Here is a 24,136-nt window from a genome sequence, read left to right on the forward strand (position 1 = left end):
AAAGCATATTTTTGCTTTTCAGCAAAACCTACATTTCACAGGTATAAAACATGCTGGGGACGTTGTTGCAATGCCTCCCACACAGTTTTCTACTTTAGGGACTTCTGTAGTTTTCAATAGAATTCACTATTCTCCATGCTTTGAATGTGACCTTGCACAGATTTATTTGCTATTATTCTCATAAAAAGTCAGTGACTACTCAGAAAATTGTCTTGCCTACTTACAGGTTGGCCTATTGAACATGCCTCACCCTGAGGTAGAAGAAGTAGTACTTATTCAGGATAGTGTGGAGCTGCTCCCTGCAAAACTCCTCAAGATGATCATCTACTACATGTTGTATATTCATTTTGAATACACAGCATGGACCTGTATATGAGTGACTGTAGTTGAGTCCTGCTTCCTCAGTGGATGATCCTTCATTTCCTCTCTAATCCACAGCCCTGACCACGTGTCCCCATTGAAGGAGTCCCAGGGGATTGACCTATATACCTGCTGACTCTTACTGACCTGTCACAGCCGTGGCGTGGCGTGGCACAGCCTGGCACAGTGCTGTGACATGTGCTCGCTCATGCTTTCGCACTGCGCACTTGGTAGTTTTAAACCACTGTTCATTCAGACTGCGCATAATAGAAATGGATACGGTGGTTTAAAGGGCTCCGATTGGGGCTCTAGCAGAGTAACCTGCTCTGCTGGTCTTTGATTCTTATTGTTAATATCACAGGATTATAAAACAGGATTGAATACAGTGAGTATTTGTAGTGACTTTTATTTTGATCCTTTGAATGCTACTGTTGCGTTTGTGTTTACATCTGTGTTTATGTCTGTTTATGTCCATAGTATACATGCAGTGTGTTGAGGTGGTCTTTTACTGGTATGAAACTTATCCGGGCACCAAACTGTGCGTAACATATTTCCCCACTCACCTTAAACTCACCCCATTCATACCTGCTTGGCAGCGCGCCCCCGCGCACTTTGGTAGTTAATAATTCACACTGACCCTCTGCTCCCCTGACCTTCGCTTGTCACGAATTAATTATGACCTCCTCTGTCGTACGCCTCATTAATCTCTGTGAGAGACGGAACTTGAAGGATTATTATGATGATTTCTGCCTTTGTTGTTACCTAGTTATCCTCTTTATTTCAGTTCTTTGTTCTTACTTTGAAGGTTGACGCGGCCGGCGCTTTTGTTGTGCGCTGTCAGAAAAATATTTCCATTCAGGTACAGTAATGACCGAGGCTGTTTTGATGGGTGAAAGCTACTGTTGAATTATTTTGGGATAACTCGTGTACGAAGGCGGATAGACAAAGTTTGACATTTAAAAGTTTGGGGGAGAGGATTACACACGATGCGTGACAAAATGTTTTATATTGCCATGCATTGCTGTCATGCTTCCCTTTGCTCATTTTCCTCGCAGAAAGTTTGCAGCTGTCTTTCTAACAATGCCTCCGTTTTCTTTTACATTCACGACATCTATTGTGGCATGAAAACAACTGCTTAGTGGGGAAGTGATCTTCCGTTCCTTCCTGGCCAGGAGCACCTAAAATATTATATCTCTGTGAGGTTTTGTGACTGCAGTTAATGACAGCTGACATTTCTTACTCACAGCTTGCGGTCTGGTTTCCTGGCAGAAACGCCAAGCGGGGGACAGACTCTTGCTGTGAGTTGACTGACAGTGAGAGGTGGAATAGGCTACACACAGTGTGTCTGCTTGCACATGTGCTGCTGATCAACATATCAAAATACACCGGTAAAGTGGGACAGGGTGGTGTGACTGTCACCACCAATAGTGCAGGGAATAAGAGCTAAGACGGTGTTACAGTAAAAAAGCTTGGTGTTAAATATGCAGCCCACTCCAAGTGCAATATTTAGCAGGATGCTTGAATCTGAATCTATGAGTGCACTGTTTGTTTTTCTGTCCTGCGCGCTCGTGTTGCTGTGTGGGTGTGTACGCTCCCACGGGGCTCCATATCTCTCTATGAAATTCTGCACTCTCTGGCTCCCTCCATGGGCAGCAAGTATTAAAGCTCTCCATCATATTCTTGCCTCACCAGCAGTTTGGCTCTGTAGGTCTGTTATCTGTGCACATTCCTGGTAAATGTTACTTTTTGTGCAGTTTGGCCTTTATTTCACGGCTGCAACTAAAAAAAAAAGAGAAAGTCTGTGATTTATGAGCAGGATTGTGAGTTGAGCTGTTGAACAATGTGACCTTTTATTTTAGCCGTGTGGAGAAAGAGGTGTGACGTGCAGTGTAGTATTTTTAAGGCAGTAGTTATCTCTCCCTGAAGAAAGCATTTTCCAGAAGCCACCTCTTCTCATATAGACAAGCTTCTGCCATCAAAAGAGAGACTGCAGAGCTGCATTTCAGCTAGAAGGTGGAGTCACTCATCCACCAAGACTTTAAAGGTGCTGAATTCGATATCCAGAGCATTAATATAGCACCAAACAACTATTTGCTATGTAAAGATATAGAGGATTAATGTGTACCTGAGCGGATAATAAAGTCGCTCTCCCTTTGTGTGTTGTAATCAGAGCTTCTCCACGCTTTGTTTTCTCCACGGCCGTGCATGCTTTTAGTGCATGTTCATGCATGTGAGCGTGCCCCACTGGCCAGCTCACAGCTCTGCGCTGCTCTCATGCGGTGGTTACGCTGTCCGGAACGACGACGTCATTGTGGAAGTGTAGCACCAACCCTCCGGTTCCCCCTCAGGTAAACACTGTTATCTCTGTCAGCACTTTCAACGTTGTTTGCACTGTTGCGCTGTTAGCAACGTTAGCTGCAAGCCGCTGGTTCACCGTCCGCCATGTTGAGAGCCGTTGAGAGGCAACAGAAATGCTCCCAATCTCGTATTGAGCTCCTTTGACAGTAATCACTACAGTATTATTAAAAAGAAATGAAGACAAATGAGGTACATAAGGAAAAACATTTAATTTCCTGAAACAATTCATGTACTATCTTGTGTTTTCCACATTGGATTTACCAAGAGGCAGCTCTAACATGTTTTTGGAACAAATAAATGACTACTCAGTATGTGACTGTACGCAGGCTGCCAAAGTTAGAGACTAGCTGGTGACACAGCGGAGCATTTAGCTGGTAAAGAGCCACATATTCCCCTCAAACCAGAGCTAAAAGGAGAGGGACTTACATTCGCCCACCCACGCTTTGTCACGCCCCCTTGAAAAACACAAGGCTTTCATCCAAGAGACCATGTTCATGTCTCGTGCGTTAAGTTTCACTTTCACGTTACACAATCAGCTGTTTGTCCGTGTCCCCCAACGTTCAGTTTCATTTTCACTTTGCAAATGTAGTTAGTTAACTAAGTGGTTTTGTTGCCTAAACCTAGTGTTTGTGTTTGAATTCACGACATTAAGCACATGTTTTACTGCGACTATAAAGTGATGCCAAGGGGTCTGAGAAAGCCTCAGTATATGAGGAGTTTGCCATGTCAACTTCTGTTTTTGCTGCCCCTAAGTGGCCAAAAGAATAAAGCAGTTATTGTAGGTTTAAATTTGCTGCTTTAGTGTGTCCAGGTTCAAATAATGCATTTAATTTCAAACTATTTTCATGGTTTCATTCTTGTTATATCCTATGAGGAGACTTGTACTTGTGGAAGTGTGTAATTAATTGATTAGCATGGAAACTACAGAAAATAAAAACAATCATGGCAATTTGAAATCCGCTTTTGAGCCACACTCTGGAGGAACGTCCTGCAGGGGTTTGCAATTTATTTTTTCTTTCCTTGTGCAAGTTTACCTGAAGTAAGCTGACTCTTTTTTGTACTTCACAGTTGTTTTTTACAACTTCAAGAACACCTTTTACAGCCTGGAGTTCGTCTGCTACTTTTGGGAGCTTGGTCTTCTTGCCCCATTACCTTTGAGCATTTTTTGCCTTTATTGGATCATTCCAAATTGAGAGAGACAGTAAACATAGTTGGATTTTAATTGAGGATGGTACATTCCTTAATCAAATTAAGCCCCACCTGAGTGCTTTTAATTTGTCATTCACATACCTGCTTTTAGCTTTGCTTCTCATTAGGGGTTTGCAGTCTGGATAATTAATATACTTTCCTCGCTGCATTACATAATTTGGCGAATTCATACCCAATCACACTTGCATAGACACGAACAGACGCACGTGTAGTCGTGCACAGTCTTGCGCGCACATACTCAGGTTGCACACACACACACAGGTGAGTGATCATGTCTCAGCAAGCTCCTCTGAGAGTGGGATCAATCTATGAGAATGGGATCAATCTCTCTGACCTTTTCCTTGTGGTAACCTGCAGTGTTCAATCTCTCATTATTTTGACAGTGAAAGGGCAGCTTTTCCGGCTGTGAGCTGACTGGATGGAGCATCACTACACTGCCTGTGTTCACACTATCTACCTTTGACTCTCATGGTAGATTCACTTTCACTCATTAACTGCTCTCTCAACTCCTCTCTTGGTACCTCGTCAACTAAAATGCGCTTAAGATCATTTTTGGGGTATACTGTATGGTGTTATGTTTACTGCAGAGATGTACAACTGTGAAAAAGGAAGCTATTGGAGGTACTCCACAATGCACCACCTCATAAGATTTACAACAGATTTTGATTTTACTATAGGGAATAATATGGTGGCCTTGAGAGCTGAATGCACTGCAGCTGAAGGAAACACATGATTATAGTCAAACCAGAACAAAACCAAAACATCTGTGGGGGTATTATCTCAGCAATACAGCTTTCACATTAGTAATTTTGTTCTGTACCCGAGTACACTTGCGTCATCATCTATGCAACATTTGTTTATGTTGTTGCTACAGTGCAGAAAAGCGTGCCAACCGCACAATCCCAAACCCTTACAATTGAGTTGACCTTTGCATTATGCCTACTGTTAGTTGTTCGTTGATCCAGTACACAGTGTGCTCTCATCCGGGGCCGGGTCCTTAATGTGAAAACCTACAAATGTGTGTGGCGAGTTGTGAAACTGTATCTCAATCTCTGTGTGTATACTCAGATTTGTGAACATGTAAAAGAATTTATTTTCAAATGTCAGTTGACATTTACAGATTCTTTTACACACACACACACACACACACACACACACATGCTGTATAACAGATGTAGAAAACAACTGAATACAGAACCGAGCTGCAAATACTGACACAACACAACAATATACAGAAAACACAAGCAAATAGAGGAAAAGTTTCCCGGGGACAGTAAAAACCGACAAACACACTCTGGCACACACATTTCTGCGATAATTTCTCAATCATACAAGAACAATGTTTAAACTGAAATAGACTTTAATTGTCAGCTCATTTCTCAACGCTATGTACCATTTGTTATGCTGTATATGTGTTGCAGTGCATTGAGCTCTCAGGGACATCATATAATTATTCAAAACAGAATATACAAACAGTAGCTATAACTAGTTGATATAAGGACAAAAACACGAGACAGGATGTAGTTCTGGATTTATTTTAGAGATCGAAGAGTTCAGCGGAGTTTAACTTGTCTTCTAACCACTAAGTTTTCTCTTTAGCCAAAAGAATGAAGTCAAATGTCAAATGTTAAATTCAACATATTTTGATTAGAGATGCAATAAACACATCGATGCTATAGCTGCACTGGTAGGGACTGTTGAAACAGATGTCTTCAGACTGGATGCTGAAAGCCTCCTCTGTTGTTGACTCGTTACATGTTGCAGTGGATAAGAGCAGACACCAAAGGCTTCAGATGTAATTGCTAGATTACAGTCAGTGTGTAGTCTTCTGAGTTACAGTTCAGAGCCAAGGTTAAATACACTCCACTGAGCACACAAGTTAACCTGCCGCCATTTAAATGAGGTTATCAGTTCACTAACAAGATGATCTCACTAACAGACTGAGCCTGCTGCTGCCACACACACTTACTGTAGACCAGCACACACACACACACACACACGCACGCACACACAACGAATCCCCCAAAACACAACAAATGTGAAGTCAAGTGAATGATAAAATAACCGGGATGCACCGATACAGATCCGATACCAGTGTTAAACTAAATTGGCACTCAGAGAGCGCAGACCTCCGCCAAGCTGCCCGAGTACAATTGCCCCCCCTCTTGTGTAAAACATGTAATTCAAACTGGACACAAACAAAGTAAAACTCACCTAAACCGTCGTCGTTACTCTTTCCAACAATCACCAAGTGTGCTTTGGTCGAACTCAACTGTAAATTCACAGAGTTTAATGTGAAAAAACGCCGAATCTACAGTTGTCCCCCCACCCTCCCTCCACCCCCGCTCTCTCTCTGTCCCTCTCTCTGCAGGCAGAAGGAAAGAGGCAGGGTGACGCGTCATGAACGCATCATCAGTTATGCTGCGCATGTCTTAAAACCTGTGGTTGGAGTAATTATCCAAACGGACAAACCAACAAACCAACAAACCAGCAAACAAACCAAAGCCAGTGAAAACATAACCTCCTTCCTAGGCCTTCGGCCTTGACGGAGGTAATTAATGCTGTTTGTGTCCTGTTTGAAACTAAAAATTCAACGTTCACTTGTGTATTAATTTTAAGCCGAATCATGATGTCTTTTTACCAAACCTAACCCAGTAGTTTTGTCGCTTAAACCTTAGGGCTGGGACGATTCACCTATCTTCCGATTCTATACTATCACGATACTTGGTTGCTGATTCGATTTGTATGGCAATTTTTCAGTATTGCGATTCTACAAGTATTGTGATTTGATATTGCGATTTATTGCGATTTTTTTTTTTTTTTAACACTAGACCATGGGAAAAAGTTAAATCATACACTTCTAGGTACTTTTACTTTGGAAAATATCTAAATTAATACAGTAAGAATGTTTGATGTTCAGCATGTATGTAGTCAGAGATGTCATGAAGTCGAATATATCAGTCATTGTCAGGAATTATTTATTACATTTTTTCCAAGACATTTCCCTCACAAATTAGTGGTATTTTCTTTTTAATTTATAAGGGACATGTAATGTTTTATAATTCTGGTGAATATAATCCAATCAATCTTATTTCTATATTTGTATTTTGTTTATACAGTGCCCTTTGTTAACACCGTATTTTGAAAACCTGACATAGTCACCTGTGTATACCGTCAGCTCCATTCTCTTTATACCTCTATGGTCAGCTCCATCGGGGCCGTTTTGTTAAATACATTTAACACAAATGTCAGTATGTGGGAGCTCTACAGTTGTAGCGTCAGCCAATTTGACCACGGAGATGCAAGTGATGGCTGACTTGACTGCATGTTACCGCAATATGATAACATTTCCTGTAAGACAGACTACAACAATAAAAGCGGTAACTTTCTTTTACCTATGCATAGACTCAAATGAAGCAAATACATTGATTCTGGCATTAAAAAATAGATTTCAAAATTGTAAAAAAAAAAAAGCAAAAACGCGATAAATAGGTGAATTCATTTTTTTCACACCCTTACTAACCCTAACAAAGTAGTGTTGTTGATTTTTGTTTTGTTTCAGTCTTAAAACTGTTTCCCTCATAAACATAATTGAGAATGCAGTTTAGTGTATGGGAACGTAATTTTGTAGGATATGGTTGATAATGTACTGCATATAGTATATACATGTAGAATTCAATTAAATAGATCGGCCCCATTGAGTTGCTATTTGAGCCAGTATCGGCCCGATATCCAAAATCGGTATGGGTGCATCTCTATTAAAAACAAAACAAAAACTGTGTTTCAAAACTTATTATTTTCTGCTTGAAGAAAACATTTCATTATCTGTCTTTTTTTGTAGTTTTATCTGTAGTTTAATCTCTGTGTATCGAGCTGTTGAAGTGCTTTTCTTCAGCGGACAGTTAAAAGGTAGAAGGGGATTGCCACAGTGAATTGGTTGCTGTTTTCAGGGTGCATTAGAGGCCTGTCTCTGAGGCGCAGAGGCTCAGTCTTTTATACGGACCTGATTTTCTCCACACTGTGTGGGCAGTGGTGGGAAGCACAGCCCACACCGCTCACTGCTGTACAAGCTAAAGCACTCTACATGAATAATTTGCTATACTCCCAGCTCCGGTTTGGCCTTGCTCCTCTCTCCTTTTCACCCACGCAGTGATGTTATGCTGATTCAGGAACAAATAGGGGAGTTTGGCAGTGCCAAAGTGGCAGGAAGAAAGCTTCATGGTGTTCATTATAGTATCTTCAGCTTAATGAACATGTTAAGCAGATCGGTTGTGGTTTTGAGGAAGTTGGATGTGAGTGGACTTCAGAGGCTGGGAGGATTTTTTCTTTGTAGATCAGATGATTATGTGATCATATCCATGCATGTATGCACACAGTACACACACATAGCCCCTGTCCTCACCGTCTATATTGTCACATCGCTTCAGTGGTTTTCTGTCGGTGGCATTGGGCACTAGCTGTCCACAAACACACACAGACGCTTGTCTCTGACATTTCTACACAACATTTATTTAATTTTTTACATGTGAAAGATCCGGCACAGATGGCTAGTTCTGAGGAGTACTGCACCTGTTTATATATAGCTTCTCAGTAGAGCACTCGAGAGAGAGAGATGAAAACAAAGCAAGTCTGTCTGTTTGGCATGCCAATGGCTCCATCCACGCCTCGTGGTCTCATTTGAGACAACAGATTCCGGTAGGATTTGGGCACGTTAAGAAAGGTTTCATCTTGAACGGAAAAATAGCATCAGTAAAAATAGCGTGTTACACATAGATTTCAAATGTAGCCACCATATCTTTATACTGTGATGTATTACATTTGGTTTTGGCAGTTGTATTTGTATTTAGGAATGTCACTTTGTCAAACTAGTGGGTGAAATTAAAAGTAGTCACTGTGGTTTTGAGTTTTTGGCTCATATTTTATCTCCTTTTATGCTCAATAATGTTGTAGCTTCCCACACTATTCCATAGTTTGCTGCAGCTTTATGAACTGAACTGCATATTTTCACAGTATTCATGATTTAAAAGGCATCATTTCTAAATGAGGGAGTTGCATAATTTAACACTCATGTTGCATAAGGGTCTAATTGAGTTATTATCAACAGAAGAGCAGTTGAAGTCTACCCGTACCAACGCTGAATTAATCACAGTTTTCACAATGTCGAGTCAAACCACTCTCTCAACACACAGTAGGCAGCTGTTTTGGATTCACCCACTTTCTGTAACCTACCTGTCCAGCACCACACAGCAGCTTGTGAAAAAAAATATTGCAGACCCAAGAGCTGCCACAATTAGTTGATTAATCAATTAGCTGATTGACAGAAAATGAATTGGCAACTATTTTGATAATCAGTAATCAAGTAATTTTTCAAGCAAACATGACAAACTCTTTATTCAATTCAATGCAATTCAATGTATTTTTATATAGCGTCAAATCATAACAGAAGTTATCTCGAGACGCTTCTCATATAGAGCAGGTCTAGATTGTACTCTATAATTTAGAGACCCAACCAGAGATCCCCCATGAGCATGCATCTTTATGCGACAGTGGCAGGGAAAAACTCCCCTTTAGCTGGTAGGATCTTTGGTGTCAGCTTCTCAAATGGGACTATTTGACCGTTTTTTTAAGGCGAGACACTACAGGCAAAAACTTTTTTTACGCACTGGTCAATTTTGAGATTTGGGGCTATTTTGTTTCCATAACATATCTTCTTTCAGACTTGTGGAAAGAAAACATCCAAAATACACATTAAGGTGTTCATTGTCTCCTAAATTCACGAAAAGTTAGCATAAGACAATGCCTCATTTACATATTTAAACAGAAATATTCAGAAAACTTGTAATACACAAAGTAATTGTCTTAATGTAAGTAATCAACTGGGGAAGTTTTATGGTGATATCTATTAATTAAAAATGTTACCCTGTTCACCTGTGGTGTCTCCCCTTAAATGTTTTATAGACTAAACAATCAATCGACTGGTTGATTAAACAATTATGAAAATGATTGATAGTTGTGGCCCGAATATTTTACTCACGAGTTACTGGAGATCAAACCAGTACTAAAAGTCCAGTCAATATGGGACTTGCATTTGTCAGGTGGCCAGAAACACGACACCAATGGGATGATAATGTTGCTCTGTGTCTGCTGAATGTGTAATTTGGCAATTATTCGCTAACATGACAACCATAATGACTTCAAAAGTTCATGAAATACCAGGTCTTGGTCAGATAACTGATAAATGTAGCTTTTAATTAGACAATTAGTTTATTAAAGCTGAAGTAGGCGAGATTGGAGCAAATATGATTAAAAAAAAAAAAAAGTTATTTTTATGAAACAGTCGCTATATCCTGACAGTAGTACATGAAACAGGTAACCTGAAAAAAAGCATGTGCCTCTGTGTCCTCCGTTGTCCTCCGGTGCTCCTAACGGCATCTGCAAGATTTAACAGACCGGAGAAAAACAAACAGTCAGAGCTGATCTGAGATCTGCTGTCCATCTGCTGTCTATGAGAGCCGGCTGTCAAACTAGGCAGCGCTGATCAAATATGAATTCATATTCTGTTACGTTAATGCCTATTTCTCACTTCAAATGTTTTCAGAATCAACTTGTAGTGCACAGTTTAGCTGTAAAATGAGAAAGTTTGTGACCCAGCAGCAATGTTGAGATCATGGTTGAGTTTGGCCTGAAGGAACACCAAGCACCGGTCACATGACTGGAGCACAGCCAATAGGAACGCTCTCCTTACAATAAAAATTATGCTGAAAGGTCATTATGGAAGTTTTGCCCGATGATGTCAAACATATTCTTCCTACTGCCACTTTAATCGGTTGATCGACAGAAAATTAATCAGACAAAACCAGACATTTGAATACATAACCTTGGACTCTGGGATCTTTTGATGGACATTTGTCACTATTCATAGACCAAACAATGAATCAATTAAAAAAGAAAATTAAATCAGCGATGGTAATAATCGTCAGTTGCAGCCCTATTTTAAATATCTATGTATGCACTGGGAAATTATGTTCAGTGATTCTCCAACATCATGAATTTTCCTATATTTATTTGTGATTCTCTGTTGTGTTTGTCAGTTCACTTTTGATCGATAGGCATCTGTTATCATTATTATTAATAATAATAATAATAATAATAATAATAATAATAATAATAATAATCTTTATTGTCCACAAATTTGCTTTCAGCTTCACAGTTTGGTTAAAACACATCATAGTAAATCACAATACTTACAATAAATAGCACAACATGCACAGTACAGATAACAATAACAGACATAGTCCCAGTGTGAATGGTGTTTATGAATTTAGTAAAGTTATTGCATTTGGTATGAAAGACTTTTTTATAAATGTTCTTGGTTGCTGCGGCAGATCTATAGCGTCTTCCCGAGGGCAGTTTTATAAATTCTTTAAAAAGAGGATGAACAGGATCAGACACAATTTGTCTGGCTTTTTGTTTCGCCTGTGTTTTATATATATATATATATATATATATATATATATATATCCCAGTTGTTTTTGTTCTTTCCCAATAATTTGACTGGCCATGTTTGTGATTCTGGATAGTCTAGTTTTCTTCTTAGCTCCCTGGTGCCCATATCATGTACACATAGTAAAAGTTAAGACACTTTCAACAAGACAAGAATTGAATTTAATCAATATACAGTAACAGCATCACATTTGTTAAATATTACATCTTTTGTAGCCATCATCTTCACCACCACCTTCTTTATTCCTCTCCTCATCATCATTAGTCCACCACCACTTTCTTCCTCTTTCTGTTTTATCCATCCTCCTCCTCCTCATCCTCCTCCTCATCATCATCATCATCCTCTTCTGTTGTGTGTTTCCGACCACCCACATAAGCGAGTGGTTAACCATTATTTGTAGATATTTTACCTTCACAAATCAGTTTTACTGGACAAATAGTGGAAGTGGCCTGTGATGGTGTGTATGCATCATTCATCGTGGCCAGTGGGCACTAACAGTTTTTTCAATAAGAATCCAGAGGACACACAAGGAGCCCTGAGAACGAACAAATCAATCTCTCACTCACACAGAGCCTGATCAATTTCTCTTCACAGGTTTAGTATGAAGCAAAAAGAAGACAGACTGTGTCCTATACTCGCAGACTTTTATCACTGGCGACTTGTCTGTCAAACGCCCGTCTCTTTAGATTAAGATCCCTATTGGGCTGTTAGGACGTTCCTCGCTGACTAAATGATTGTCACTCTCTGTCTATCTCTTTTTTGTCTTGCTTGTAATGTAACGGCTTTTTCTCAGTTATTTATATCACTCAGGCAGATAACTCTTTTTTTTTTTTTTTAATCTCCCCTCCATGTCACACATGTGACCGAAGTGACTCAATAACTTCCACGATTGTATTTGATAGGTGCAATGTGAGCAAAATGAATAAGGGCTTTTGCCTTCTCTGGCATCTTGACCGTCTGGACTGCAGTAAAGATGTCCTCTGATACAGTCATTGAACACCTGCATTGTGTGGGCTTTTTTTTATTTGCGGTTTCTGGGCATGCTGTTTGAATTCCATCTTCTCCATTAAGCTTTTGAAGTATGACACCAATAAAAGTAATGATTTATTGGGCAGATGGTAATCGGCAATAGAGGTGTTTATGAGGTTATTTGTTTTGTCGTGTGAGTCTGTGACACGAGAACTCCTCAGGCCTCAGGCACAAACCATTATCATAGATAACAGAGTTACAAACACGGTGCCGCCACCTCTCCTTTCAGCTTTCATAACCTGTAATATAACCGTTTCTCTCCATTGAGCAGTTTCATCGATCTGCTGCATTGACCTGAAATTGAATCTGTTTATGTTAATATCCTGTCTTCGATGGGTTTTGTTCTAGATTTTTTAACAGCGTCAGGATCTATAACTACCTCCACACGATCCTATGCTCTCGCAGATTGAAGGTTCGCTGGGCTGCAATAAAAAGGTCTAATGACAGTTGCGCCCCTCCAATGTAATAACAAATGGGTTAATTTGTATTCACACAGCACTCTTCCTCTGTGTACCCCGTTGGAGAGTGCTTAATGTTGTCAAATGATTAAGTCTTCACCAAGAGATGAAAGGCCTTGTTTGGACAGGCTTTCAAATATTCAGTTGTTCAGAGTCACTATACTGAGTCCTTGGCACTCCATGACCGCTTATAAAGCAACAACTTTCTAATTCTTTTTTTTTAACTAACAGACACATTATCACAATTATTTTTTATCATTATTGAGATCACCATTATTTATCACGATTATTCATTAATTTTAGGGACGAGATATTTGTATTGCACTTTCACATTTAAATAAACATGTAGTGCTACATTCCTGCTAATTAACAAATCTTTGCATCAAAATAAGACTTAAAATAAGATTCTTCTTCACCTGAATTCACTGCAAAAAGAGCAATATAGTTATTACTCTTCTACTCTGACTGCAGCCGCAGCATTCAGGAACGTTTTTCACAGGTTCCGGTGAGCTTTAGGGCTGTCCTCAATACCATTTTTGGGCTTCAAAGCTTTGGTGAGAAATATTCGAAAGGTATTCGAAGCTTCGCGGCGTGGCGCAGCGCAGCAGGCTGACATGTTCTTCTGTTTGTCTGTCTCCAACTCCTACGTTTCAGTGGCCGGGACAGTGCCGCTACACACAACAAACGATAACAAGCGATATCTGTTTGAGAATAACTAATGATAATTAATGTTGAATATGAATAATGTTGTGGGATTATTCCTTATTTCATGGGCTATTTTGGGATTTATACGTTGTCATTACATACTTATGTATGATAAAAAAATTAAAAAAACAGAACAGAAACATTCGAATACTGATTTGGAGGTTGATTACCATGGCAACGGTCAAAGCTTCGAATCATTCGGGTCAGCCCTAGTGAGCTTATTAGAAAATATTGCAGGTTTGGGCAGGCAGGTCAAGTTATTAGTAAGTAAGTTATTAATAACTTACAGAAACATTGGATGCAGTGGTCCACCTTCGCTTCCCCTCTCTGTCTCTCTGTCTCTCTGTCTCTCTGTCTCTCTGTCTCAAACACACACACACCAGCTGTGGTGGCGCCACGTAATTTTAACACATTATGTGCCACCACCACGTAATGCGCTGTCAAGAGGTCATGGTCATTTCACGTATTTCTGTGAGATCACGTTGTTTAGGAAGTGCTTGATTTGATATGCAGCTGAGTTTTCTATGAGCAGAGCACACATTTTAAACGTCAATATTGCAGTCGATCGTGTACATTTAATTGTGGTAAGGCAATCGTGATTGCAATTAATATCTGATTAATCTTGCAGCCCTGAGGCACATTTATATTTCGCTACACATCAATCATCAAAAGTAATCAAATAATGTGTTGACACAGCCTCAATATCAGAGTACAATGTTGAGCGTGCTTTGAGTATGTAGTCAGATCGCTACCCACTTAATTAGTTTCCTTTCGAATCCAGGTGACACCAAGAAAACTTTGTTTTGCTGAATAATCTACGTGAATAATAGAGTTTGTTACAAGAAAACGTGCTTTTGTCTGATTATTCTATTTTGACATGTTTTGATTGCTGTTCTCTTTGTTTTTCAGAAGAAAGAATGGCTGTGCTTGAACTGCCAGACGCAGAGGGCTCTGTCAGGAAGCTTGGGAGATGTCGCAGCTCCTGTTGCACAGCCCGTGGGATCCCCCCGGCCATCTGCTACAGCCAATCAACAACCACCTCAGCAGAAAGGGCCAAATCAACTTTTAGGGCCTAGGCCTACAGGTCCTCAGCAACAACAGAAACCACCGGGTCCCCAAGTAAGTGGCCCTGTCTCTCCTGTGAAACATGCTGGGCCCGCCCCTCATACCAAGGGGCCCAGCCAAGCTTCCCCTCAAACCAAAGGTTCTGCCCAACCTGTTGCTCAACCTAAGGGTTCAACTCAGCCACCTTCCCAAACGAAGGGTCCAACACAGCCCTCAGCTCAGAGTAAGGGACCTCAAATTAAAGGTCCTAATCAGTCACATGCTCAGAGTAAGGGCCCTGTTCAGTCTGCTAACCAAATAAAGGGCCAGAACCAGGCCAAAGGGCAGACTCAGACAAAGGGATCTGCTCAGCCCTCTGCTCAGACTAAGGGCCCTTCTCATCCTTCTGGTGGCAAGGCCACCCCTGGTAAAGCCACACCCAACCACGCCAAGGCCTCTTCCACCCCATCAAAACCAGTACCTACTCAGTCTAAACCCACAGGTAACAACCAGGCCCGCAAACAGCCACAGAGCCAGGAGAAGACTAAGGTTGCATCTAAATCTCTAAAAGAAGACGTCAAGGCCTCACCAAAAAAGGCTTTGTCAGAGACTATCACTTCACCAAAAGACATGAAGATAACTGAAGATACACAGAAGTCAAGACACCATGAAGTGAGCTACCTGCAACTTCTTCGCCTTCACTTGTTACTCTTGATTCACCATTTTTACTTTTTATTTATTTTTTTGCTCCATTCAAATAATTGTAACCATTTTTCAAAATCATCCTCATCAAATCATAATCCTTTTAATCATTCATTCCACATCAATATTGTCGCCGTTGTTTTATCATTATCTCTATCTTGTTTTTTTAATTTTTATCGTAATTATAATTTTTGTAGTTAACATGCTTGTTTTCTATTATTTTTTACGGTTCTTCTTTTCCTTCTTCATACACATGAGTTCCATCATTCCACCGCCATTGTTCAATCTAAAGTTAGTAGTAGTTGCCTCAACAGCGCAATATTGCAATTTTTTTTTCTCTTGCAAATTACTTAATTTATCTTTATTTTAGTGCTATATAAATACGCTTTATTGTTAGGCTACTGTTACATGTATTGTTGCTTTATAAATAACGCAGCGTTTTTTTCAGCTGAGACGCTTTGTTGCTATGATACAGAATATCCACGAAATTAAAATGTCGGCACAAGATAGAGTACTTGCAGTGGATGAAGGGAAGCCTGAAGCTCGTAGGGAGAGAGAACGGACCCGTTGGTCTATGTGTGTTAATTCCCCTCCATTATTGTTGTTGTTCGGCACTAGTTGTTGTTCGGCACGGTTGGTCATTGTGGTATTTGTCCCGCCCTTCCTCCATTATAATTGGACTGCGGGGTAAAAAAGTGACAGTGACGAGCGCAGCGTTTTACTCAAAGTTGAACATTTTTCAATTCTCAGCGACCAGAAAAAACACATGCACGTGCAGAATAGATGCGTTTGTAGCATAGAGTAAATACGCAGTGCTCCCATTGTAAAAACATTTTAAAAAGAAAGAAAGGTGTACTTAGTGGTTGTTACGGGTGCTTGCCATACCCTGCGGTTGGTTTGTGAATATAGCGCGGTATTACAATATTGCGGTTAATTGCGACAGCCCTAAATATCACGCCCTTTATTACTAGAGATTCCTATGAATATAAAAAAAAATTGTCTTTCTTCATCATAATATCCTTCTCATCACCATCATCATCCTTATCATCTTCATCATCATCACCATCTCCATCCTTTTCATCGTCATCCTTATCATCATCATCATCATCATCATCATCGTCTCTGAGACCATTCCTCATCTTCAGCCTGTTCCATCATTCCTCCGCCTGGTTTTGTTCACTTTCATTTTATTTTGAATCAAACGCAAGCTTTTTGTTCACTGTGACACTTCGTGATGGTATTTTAAGCATTCTAAGCATGTTCGTTATTCTTCAACGGTTCGAAGAATGCAACGGAGAATGCGTCAAAGATGGCAATCGAGCATGTAACCAAATGACATTTGTCTGTAGATGTTTGTATGTTTAATTGTCTGTTATATTCACTCTGTGCGTCAGTGTATTTATCCATCTGTGTGTACGTAACTTTGCAAGGCAAACTCAACCCAAATCAATACAATAGTTTTAATACACTACAAAATAAGATTATAATCTCAAAAAAAGTCAAAGTAAAATCTCTGATCAGGATTATTTGTTGTTCTTATATAACCTTTTCAGGATAACAATTGTATAAATTTTGCACGGTGGTAACTGTATGCAAAGTCAAATTCGCTTGACTACTAAAACCAAAACGCAATTGTAAATATTTGGGTTGATTTTAGCCAAAAGTTAAATCAACCTGGTTGTTTGATTAAGGATTTGTTCTTTCCAATGTAATTATTCTCTAATGTATTAGGTCTAGTGCATTCATTTTATTCCCTATTATCTGAAAATGCTCGTGAAAATGTCACTGCTGATGAGTCTGATGAAATAGTGGGATACAAGGTGTGCACTGAGGCTTGTAATAGACTCTGCCATGAATTAATTTAGGAAGAAAGTATGCCGTTTTCTGCTCCTGACCTCTCTCCTTCTCTTTCTCTCTTTCTTCAGGATTACAACAAATCAAGTACACAGAGTCTAAGTGACACTGGATACTCCTCAGATGGGATCTCAAGCTCTCATGGGGAGATTACAGGACAGATCCGGGAAGAAGGAATCAAGCTCAATGAAAGAGGTGCTTCCATCCCCTCAGAAATCACCAAGCTAGAGAGCTCCATGAAGCCTCTGCTGGAGTCAAAGACGGCGTCAGACCAGAAGCACAGGCCACATTCATTGTCTGTGGGACAGGGCCGGGACTACAATCCTGATGACGATATAGCAAGGGATGAATCAGAGGATGACCTCAGTTGTAAGCTTCGCCATGATTATGTGGAGGACAGCAGTGAAAGTGGTCTCTCACCATTGCCAGTAAGACAGAAGAAATCCCATAAAGATGTATCAGATGAGGAATACATGAGGAGGCAAATTATGGAGATGAGTGCAGATGAAGAGGAGATGGAAGAACAAGGAACCCAGAAGACTAAACGGGGACATAAAACGGGTGGGGATTTGAGCAAAGAGAGACGACGACTCACTCACCATTCTAATAGTTTTGAGGAGGACACCAAAGCATCGGAGGCAAACGAAGAGGAAGATGTTGTAATGGCTGGTGGCCTTCGGCGCTTTAAGACCATTGAGCTGAATAACACCAACAGCTACAACCGAGACATGGAGATCAGTACTGAGCATGACCTACGAGAACCAGAGCTAGAGATGGAGAGTCTGACTGGTTCTCCTGAGGAGCGGTCCAAGGGAGAATATTCCTCCACCCTACCCGCCACCACTCCCAGCTACACCTCTGGAACATCCCCCACATCTGTGTCGTCCATGGAGGATGACAGTGACAGCAGCCCTAGTCGTAGGGCAAGACTAGAGGAGGCAAAGCAGCAGAGGAAGGCTCGACATCGGTCCCATGGGCCACTGCTGCCCACCATCGAGGACTCATCTGAGGAAGATGAGCTCAGAGAGGAGGAAGAACTACTCCGAGAACAGGAGCAGATGAGAGATCTAGAGCAACAGAGGATCCGAAGTACTGCTCGAAAGACAAAGAGGGATAAAGAGGAGCTACGGGCACAGAGACGCAGGGAAAGATCCAAAACTCCCCCCAGTAATCTCTCTCCTATCGAGGATGCATCGCCAACAGAAGAGCTAAGGCAGGCTGCAGAGATGGAGGAGCTCCACAGATCATCATGTTCCGAATACTCACCATCTATGGACTCGGAGGCAGAGGGCTTTGAGATGATCGGTGGAAAGCTTTACAAAACAGGAAATGAATACAACCTTCCAACCTTCACATCACTCTACTCCCCTACAGAAAAGACATCAGCAACGTCACCATCTGATAAAACACTAAAAAGTGCAGAGGAGGTCTATGAGGAGATGATGAAGAAAGCACAGCTCATGCAGAGGCAAGGGCACACAGGTAATCAGCAGAGAGGTGCCTCGCAGCCTGACAGTAAACATCATCTTGAAGCAGGAACTGTCCTAACCCCCGGCTCGAGCCCAACGCAGGTCACTGCACCTATGTCCTTCTCCACAACAGGGAGTGATCCAAGAATCCCTGGAATCCATGCAGCACAGCATCTATCAAAAGAAACACAGAATAGGATGATGACACAGAGTGCCAAAATTGAAGGTGTTGTTGGGGTTGCCACAACCAAAGCCCAAGTCAGTCAGACTGCCACAACTCGACAGGCAGGTAGCACAGTGCCCGCTGGCAGCAGAGCAGGCTCCCAGAGGCCAACGCAGGCATCACCTGACCCTGGAGCATCCTCCCTAACCTCCAAAGTCTTCTCCCTTTTCAAAGGCGCCAGCCCCCCCGTCTCGCCCAACGCTTCTCCAGCACAGAGCCCAACGCGTACGCCGTCCGTGAGACCCACTAGTGGTAGTGGCAGACAGCTGCCGACTTTGCCTGGTGGTCCTACATCAGCTGCAGCATCCCATGGACATCAGGCACCTCAGAAGGCAGCTTCACCACGCCTGGCACGACAACAGTCCTCTCAAGATGCACCAGTGATGGTGATAACACTAGGCTCCGATACAACTAGTCCTGCCAGGCCGATCACTGTAAATTCTTCCACTTCCCCTCTGTCATCGCCAACACAGATCAGTTGTAAAACCTTGTATAGCTCCCAGCCCCCTTCGACAAGTTCCCCAACATCGCCACAAATGCACCCATCACAACACCCGTCTCCTAAGCATTCTTCACAGATGGCTCAACATGTTGAAAAAGTTAATGTTGGTATTAGCACAGTGAACACAGCTGCATATGGTCGTGGATCTATGGAAAACATATCTCTATGTAAAATTTCAAATATTCCAGGCTCTTCAATGGTTGTGGGTCAGAGTCAAAGCGTGGTGGATCTGAGAGCCCCAGTGAGGCCGGCTCCAATAATAATGACAGACCAGGGGATGGACCTAACATCCCTTGCCACTGATACAAGGAGATACTCTTTAGGATCGGAGCAGCCATCTCGGCACACAGCAGTGCAACCTCTTATTATGAACCTGAATGCACAAGAGCAACCACACATATCTGTATCAACACCAACCACAGTTAGTGTCACAGTTGCAGGCTCTATGTTCATGACCCAACCCAAGCACACAATTGTGTATGGAGATCCTTTACAAAACCGTATGGATTTGGGGCAGGGTGTTGGATCAGCTGTGTGTTTAACCCAGAGCAAGCCCCAAATTACTGACCCATCTATTCCCAAAATTGATGCCTGCCTGGAGAACCTGGGTATACAACAGCAACAGCTGCAGCTACAGCAGCAGAAGCTCCTGCAGCAGCAACAGCTTCTTGAGCAGCAACTCCAGCAGCACCATCAGCAATCCTCTTTTGCTCGTTACAATTTAGCCAATCAGGTCCAGCCACTGCTGATGAAAAAAGACCTCGTAGTGAGCCAGACAAGCAGTGCCCAGCCTGCAGTGACTGCTAGTGCCATTCCTAGAGTATCCCCCCTGGCTCCACCGTCAGTGTCCGGGGCTCCTGCTAATAATGCTCCCCATGAAGTCTATAGCGGAGTTGCCTTAGAGCTAAAAAACAAGCCAACAGTAATGAACTTGTCCACAGGAAAGCCCCATGTTATGATGGTGCAACTTGATGAAAGTAACACATCACAAGGGGCCACAATGACTCAGTTGGTAAAGCGAGAGGAACCTCCTCCCCCTCCTCAGGTCTTGGATCTCACTGGACAAATCAAACCAGAAAACCAGGTGGCTTGTTGCGATGTTGTTTACAAATTGCCCTTTGCTGGTTCCTGTTCAGGGTCCTTCACTCAGAAGCCTACAACAGTATCCTCAGATAAAACCCCAACCCCTGAAACCTCTCAAGCAGCCCACCCTCCCCACCCTCCCCATCCACCACACTACAATATCAGCCAACAACAACACCAACCTCAAGCCACACAAGGAGTGACAGAGGAACATAAACCATATCAACCACCCATAGCCCCCTCAGGAAGAATTCAGCCCTCCATGTCTGATACTAATCTGCCCTCCATGAGTGATGCTGGTCACTATCAGAGTAATGTCCAGGGGGGTCTGGCAGTAGATCTTAGTAGCATGAATCAGGCTTATGATGGTGGATACCTTGGCATTGGAGCACAGTATGGATCTTACACAGACTTGCGTCACCAAGGAGATTTTACAGGCCCTTCATTACCCCTTCGTCGATATGGCTCCATGTCAAATATCAATTCTGACTATGCCTTCAGTTCACGTGACCCAACAGGGACAGGACCACTGGACTCCAATCTGGCTCAGTACAGTGCAACCACTGCCAGGGAGATCAGTCGCATGTGTGCAGCTCTTAACTCTGTAGATCAGTATGGGAGCCGGTATGGAAATAACCCTGAACTCGTACCATATGGGGCTGGACGGGGTGGACCATTAGCTAGGCTAAATCTCCAGCAAAGCTTAGCATCCATAAGAGCAAACCTAATGTATGGCCCAGATGGAAGACCAACAGCAAATGGCCAAACCCTAACAAACCTAATAAATGCTAGACAAGCAAGTATACGCGCCTTGTACCCTGCTGCTATGAGAGGAGGTGATGGCATGATTTATTCCACCATTAACACTCCCATAGCCTCCACCTTGCCAATTACCACCCAGCCTTCCTCTGTCCTGCGTCCCATACCTAGAGGAATTTACAGACCATACCCTACAGGTGTAACTGCTGTACCATTGGCTAGCCTTACCAGGTTGCCTCAAGTGACTCCCAGAATGCCCCTGTCCACACAGGGACCATATTCATACCCTACTCCAAACCAGTATCCTCCTTCAGCCACACCATCAGGAAGTGTGCCTGATGCAAGCAGCTCACACCAGGAAACTCCTGTGTACCTTGGAAAGCCTTTAACAGCAGTTGCTGCTCAAACAGCTGCAACCATTCCACCCTCCCATCCTGTGGCACACTTAGGATCACAAAATGTACCAGTAGCTGGTATGCAAACCATGGCAGATCTTCAGACAGGCCGCACTCAACTTACCTCACAGAGTGTTACGTCATTTTCTCAAGCTCAAGGCCAACCTCCAACAGTCCAGCTAGTGCAGGCTCAAATGCGGCCACACCAGTTACCAACTCAAACTGAACCTTTATCTTTGACTCAAACCCAACCTCAAGTTCAACCCATCAGTCAACCTCAACCGTTAGCTCTGCCGCAGGGTCAGCCACAAGAGACACCCCATGGCGCTGCTCAAGCACCGAGTTCCGCAGTTTCTCCTCCCATGGATGCCCAGAAATCTAAGGAAGATGAGAGACTGAGTCAGCAACAAGAGCATGTGCTGCAGCTAGAGCGAGAGCGCGTTGAACTGGAGAAATTACGGCAGATGCGCCTACACGAGGAGCTTGAAAGAGATCGCATGGAGCTTCAGCGACACAGAGAAAAAGAACAACTAATCGTTCAGCGTGAGATCCAAGAGCTGCAGACAATCAAACAGCAAGTTCTCCACCAGCAGCAAGCCGAGCGGGAGACGCAGCTCATTATGCAAAGAGAACAACTTGCCCAGCAAAGAATGCAGCTTGAACAAATTCAGTCTCTGCAGCATCAGCTCCAGCAGCAGTTGGAGGAGCAGAAGAGGCAAAAGACGGCAGCAGTGGAGGCAGCAGCTGCTGCTGCAGCAGCAGAGGCAGCCGCCGCATCAGCGGTGGTGGCGGCTGCAGCAGCAACACCTCCCCAGGCTGCTATACAAGGGGTAGTTGTTGGAGGAGGGCCCCCTCAGGGGTTCATTATTTGTGACCAGAGTGGTAGAGTCATTCAACAAGATGGACAGAGTGTTCAATTTTGGCAGGATGGACAGGTGGTCCAAGCCGTGGTGGCTGCTCGACCCATTCATAGTTCTGCCTCTGAAATGTCTTTGAGAAGCAGCGATAAACAGGCTGATTCCAAGACTATGAAAAAGCAGAATTCCATGCCTCGGTTGAGGGATGGCTCAGAAGAGGACTCTGGGAGGAGGATTGCAGACAGCTGTGTGCAAACGGATGATGAAGATGGAGAGGACAGATTCATGAACAGGCGTAGGAGAACAAGGCGTATCGCGGACTGCAGTGTGCAGACTGATGAGGAGGACCAGGGAGAATGGGACCAGCAGCCAGTAAGGCGCAGGCGATCACGTGTATCCAAGCACTCTGAGTCCAGTGGTGAGGCTAAATCAGAAGGGTCATCTAAAGTGGCTTCTGCTAGTATAGCTATTCAGACCACAAATGATTCATCATGCCAAACAGAGCCCGAACAACTAAGCCGGATTTCGCCTGCAATCCACATTACCATGGCAGAGACCTCAAAGGTTGACCTATTACATTACATAGCGGCCCCTGAAAGGACCCACAAAGGAGAGAGTCTGGCCTGCCAGACAGAACCAGAGTCTCAGTCTCAGGGTGTGGTCGCCCCTCAGCTGAGTGTCCCTACAACTATTAGTCCATACTCCACAAGTCTGCATATAGTGGGTGCGAACGCATCTGACCCACCCTCTCCTAGACTCCAAGGAGTTGCTAAGTTTGAGAGGAGGAAACCAGACCCCTTAGAAATTGGCTATCAACAAAGTGAGTCTCCATCTCGCCAGCCCCCCAAATCTCCCCAGGTGCTATACTCCCCTGTATCTCCATTGTCTCCTCATCGCATGCTGGAGACAACATTTGCCTCCCAGGAGAAACTCAACAAGGCCCATGTTACACCCCAGCAGAAGGCCTTTACTGCTGAATCACCCCAACGCCACCAGACCCTACCAAGACCCATAAAAAGTGTGCAGCGCTCTATGTCGGATCCCAAGCCTCTCAGCCCCACATCGGAGGACCCCGCCAAGAACAGGTTCTCCCCATATCATCAGCAAGCTCTGTCCAACAGTCAGGTACGAAACCATCACTTTTTCTTTGAACAGAATTTCATTTATCAGTTATCTAAATTTAAGAATGATAATGAGTATAAAAGATAGATATTTTAGGGGAATGTATTCAGAAGAAATATCTTTTTTTTCAGAAATGCAGCACACCCAACAAATCTAAAATAGTTACTTCAAATAAAGCTAGAGTACAGTGTTTTTGCTGCTGATACTGTATACAACATGTACTGATGTCAAGGTTACCATACATGTTTATTTGCATGGGATAATATGTTGTATGTTTTTTTGTAGGAACATAATGCATTATTTATTTTTAAAATTCAGAGTGGTTCAGGAATGACGTATTTTTGTAGGCCAAACTGGAAGTTATCATCGCCCTGGTTCCCTTGACAAATACCCAATGGGATTTTTCCATTGGGTTTTGGATTATTGCAGAAAATAAACTCTGTGGCAAACAAACGTTTATGACAATTACACGTTTTGTTCAACAAGATAATCTTCACAAATTA

General features: G+C 42.6%; 1 protein-coding gene across 2 annotated transcripts in view; it reads left to right on the plus strand.

Moving 5' to 3' along the window:
- The window catches only part of bsnb (bassoon (presynaptic cytomatrix protein) b), an 85,247-nt gene that overhangs the window by 47,512 nt on the left and 13,599 nt on the right, over nt 1-24,136 (plus strand). The window contains exons 4-5 of one of the 2 annotated variants that reach the window (XM_037769194.1): nt 14,533-15,339; nt 17,295-23,636. In XM_037769194.1, the coding sequence (XP_037625122.1) occupies nt 14,533-15,339; nt 17,295-23,636 (7,149 nt within the window). The remainder of the gene's footprint in view (nt 1-14,532; nt 15,340-17,294; nt 23,637-24,136) is intronic. The other variant, XM_037769203.1, reaches the window with a different exon arrangement.

Source organism: Sebastes umbrosus, chromosome 1, assembly GCF_015220745.1.
Source record: "Sebastes umbrosus isolate fSebUmb1 chromosome 1, fSebUmb1.pri, whole genome shotgun sequence".
Classification (NCBI taxonomy): domain Eukaryota; kingdom Metazoa; phylum Chordata; class Actinopteri; order Perciformes; family Sebastidae; genus Sebastes; species Sebastes umbrosus.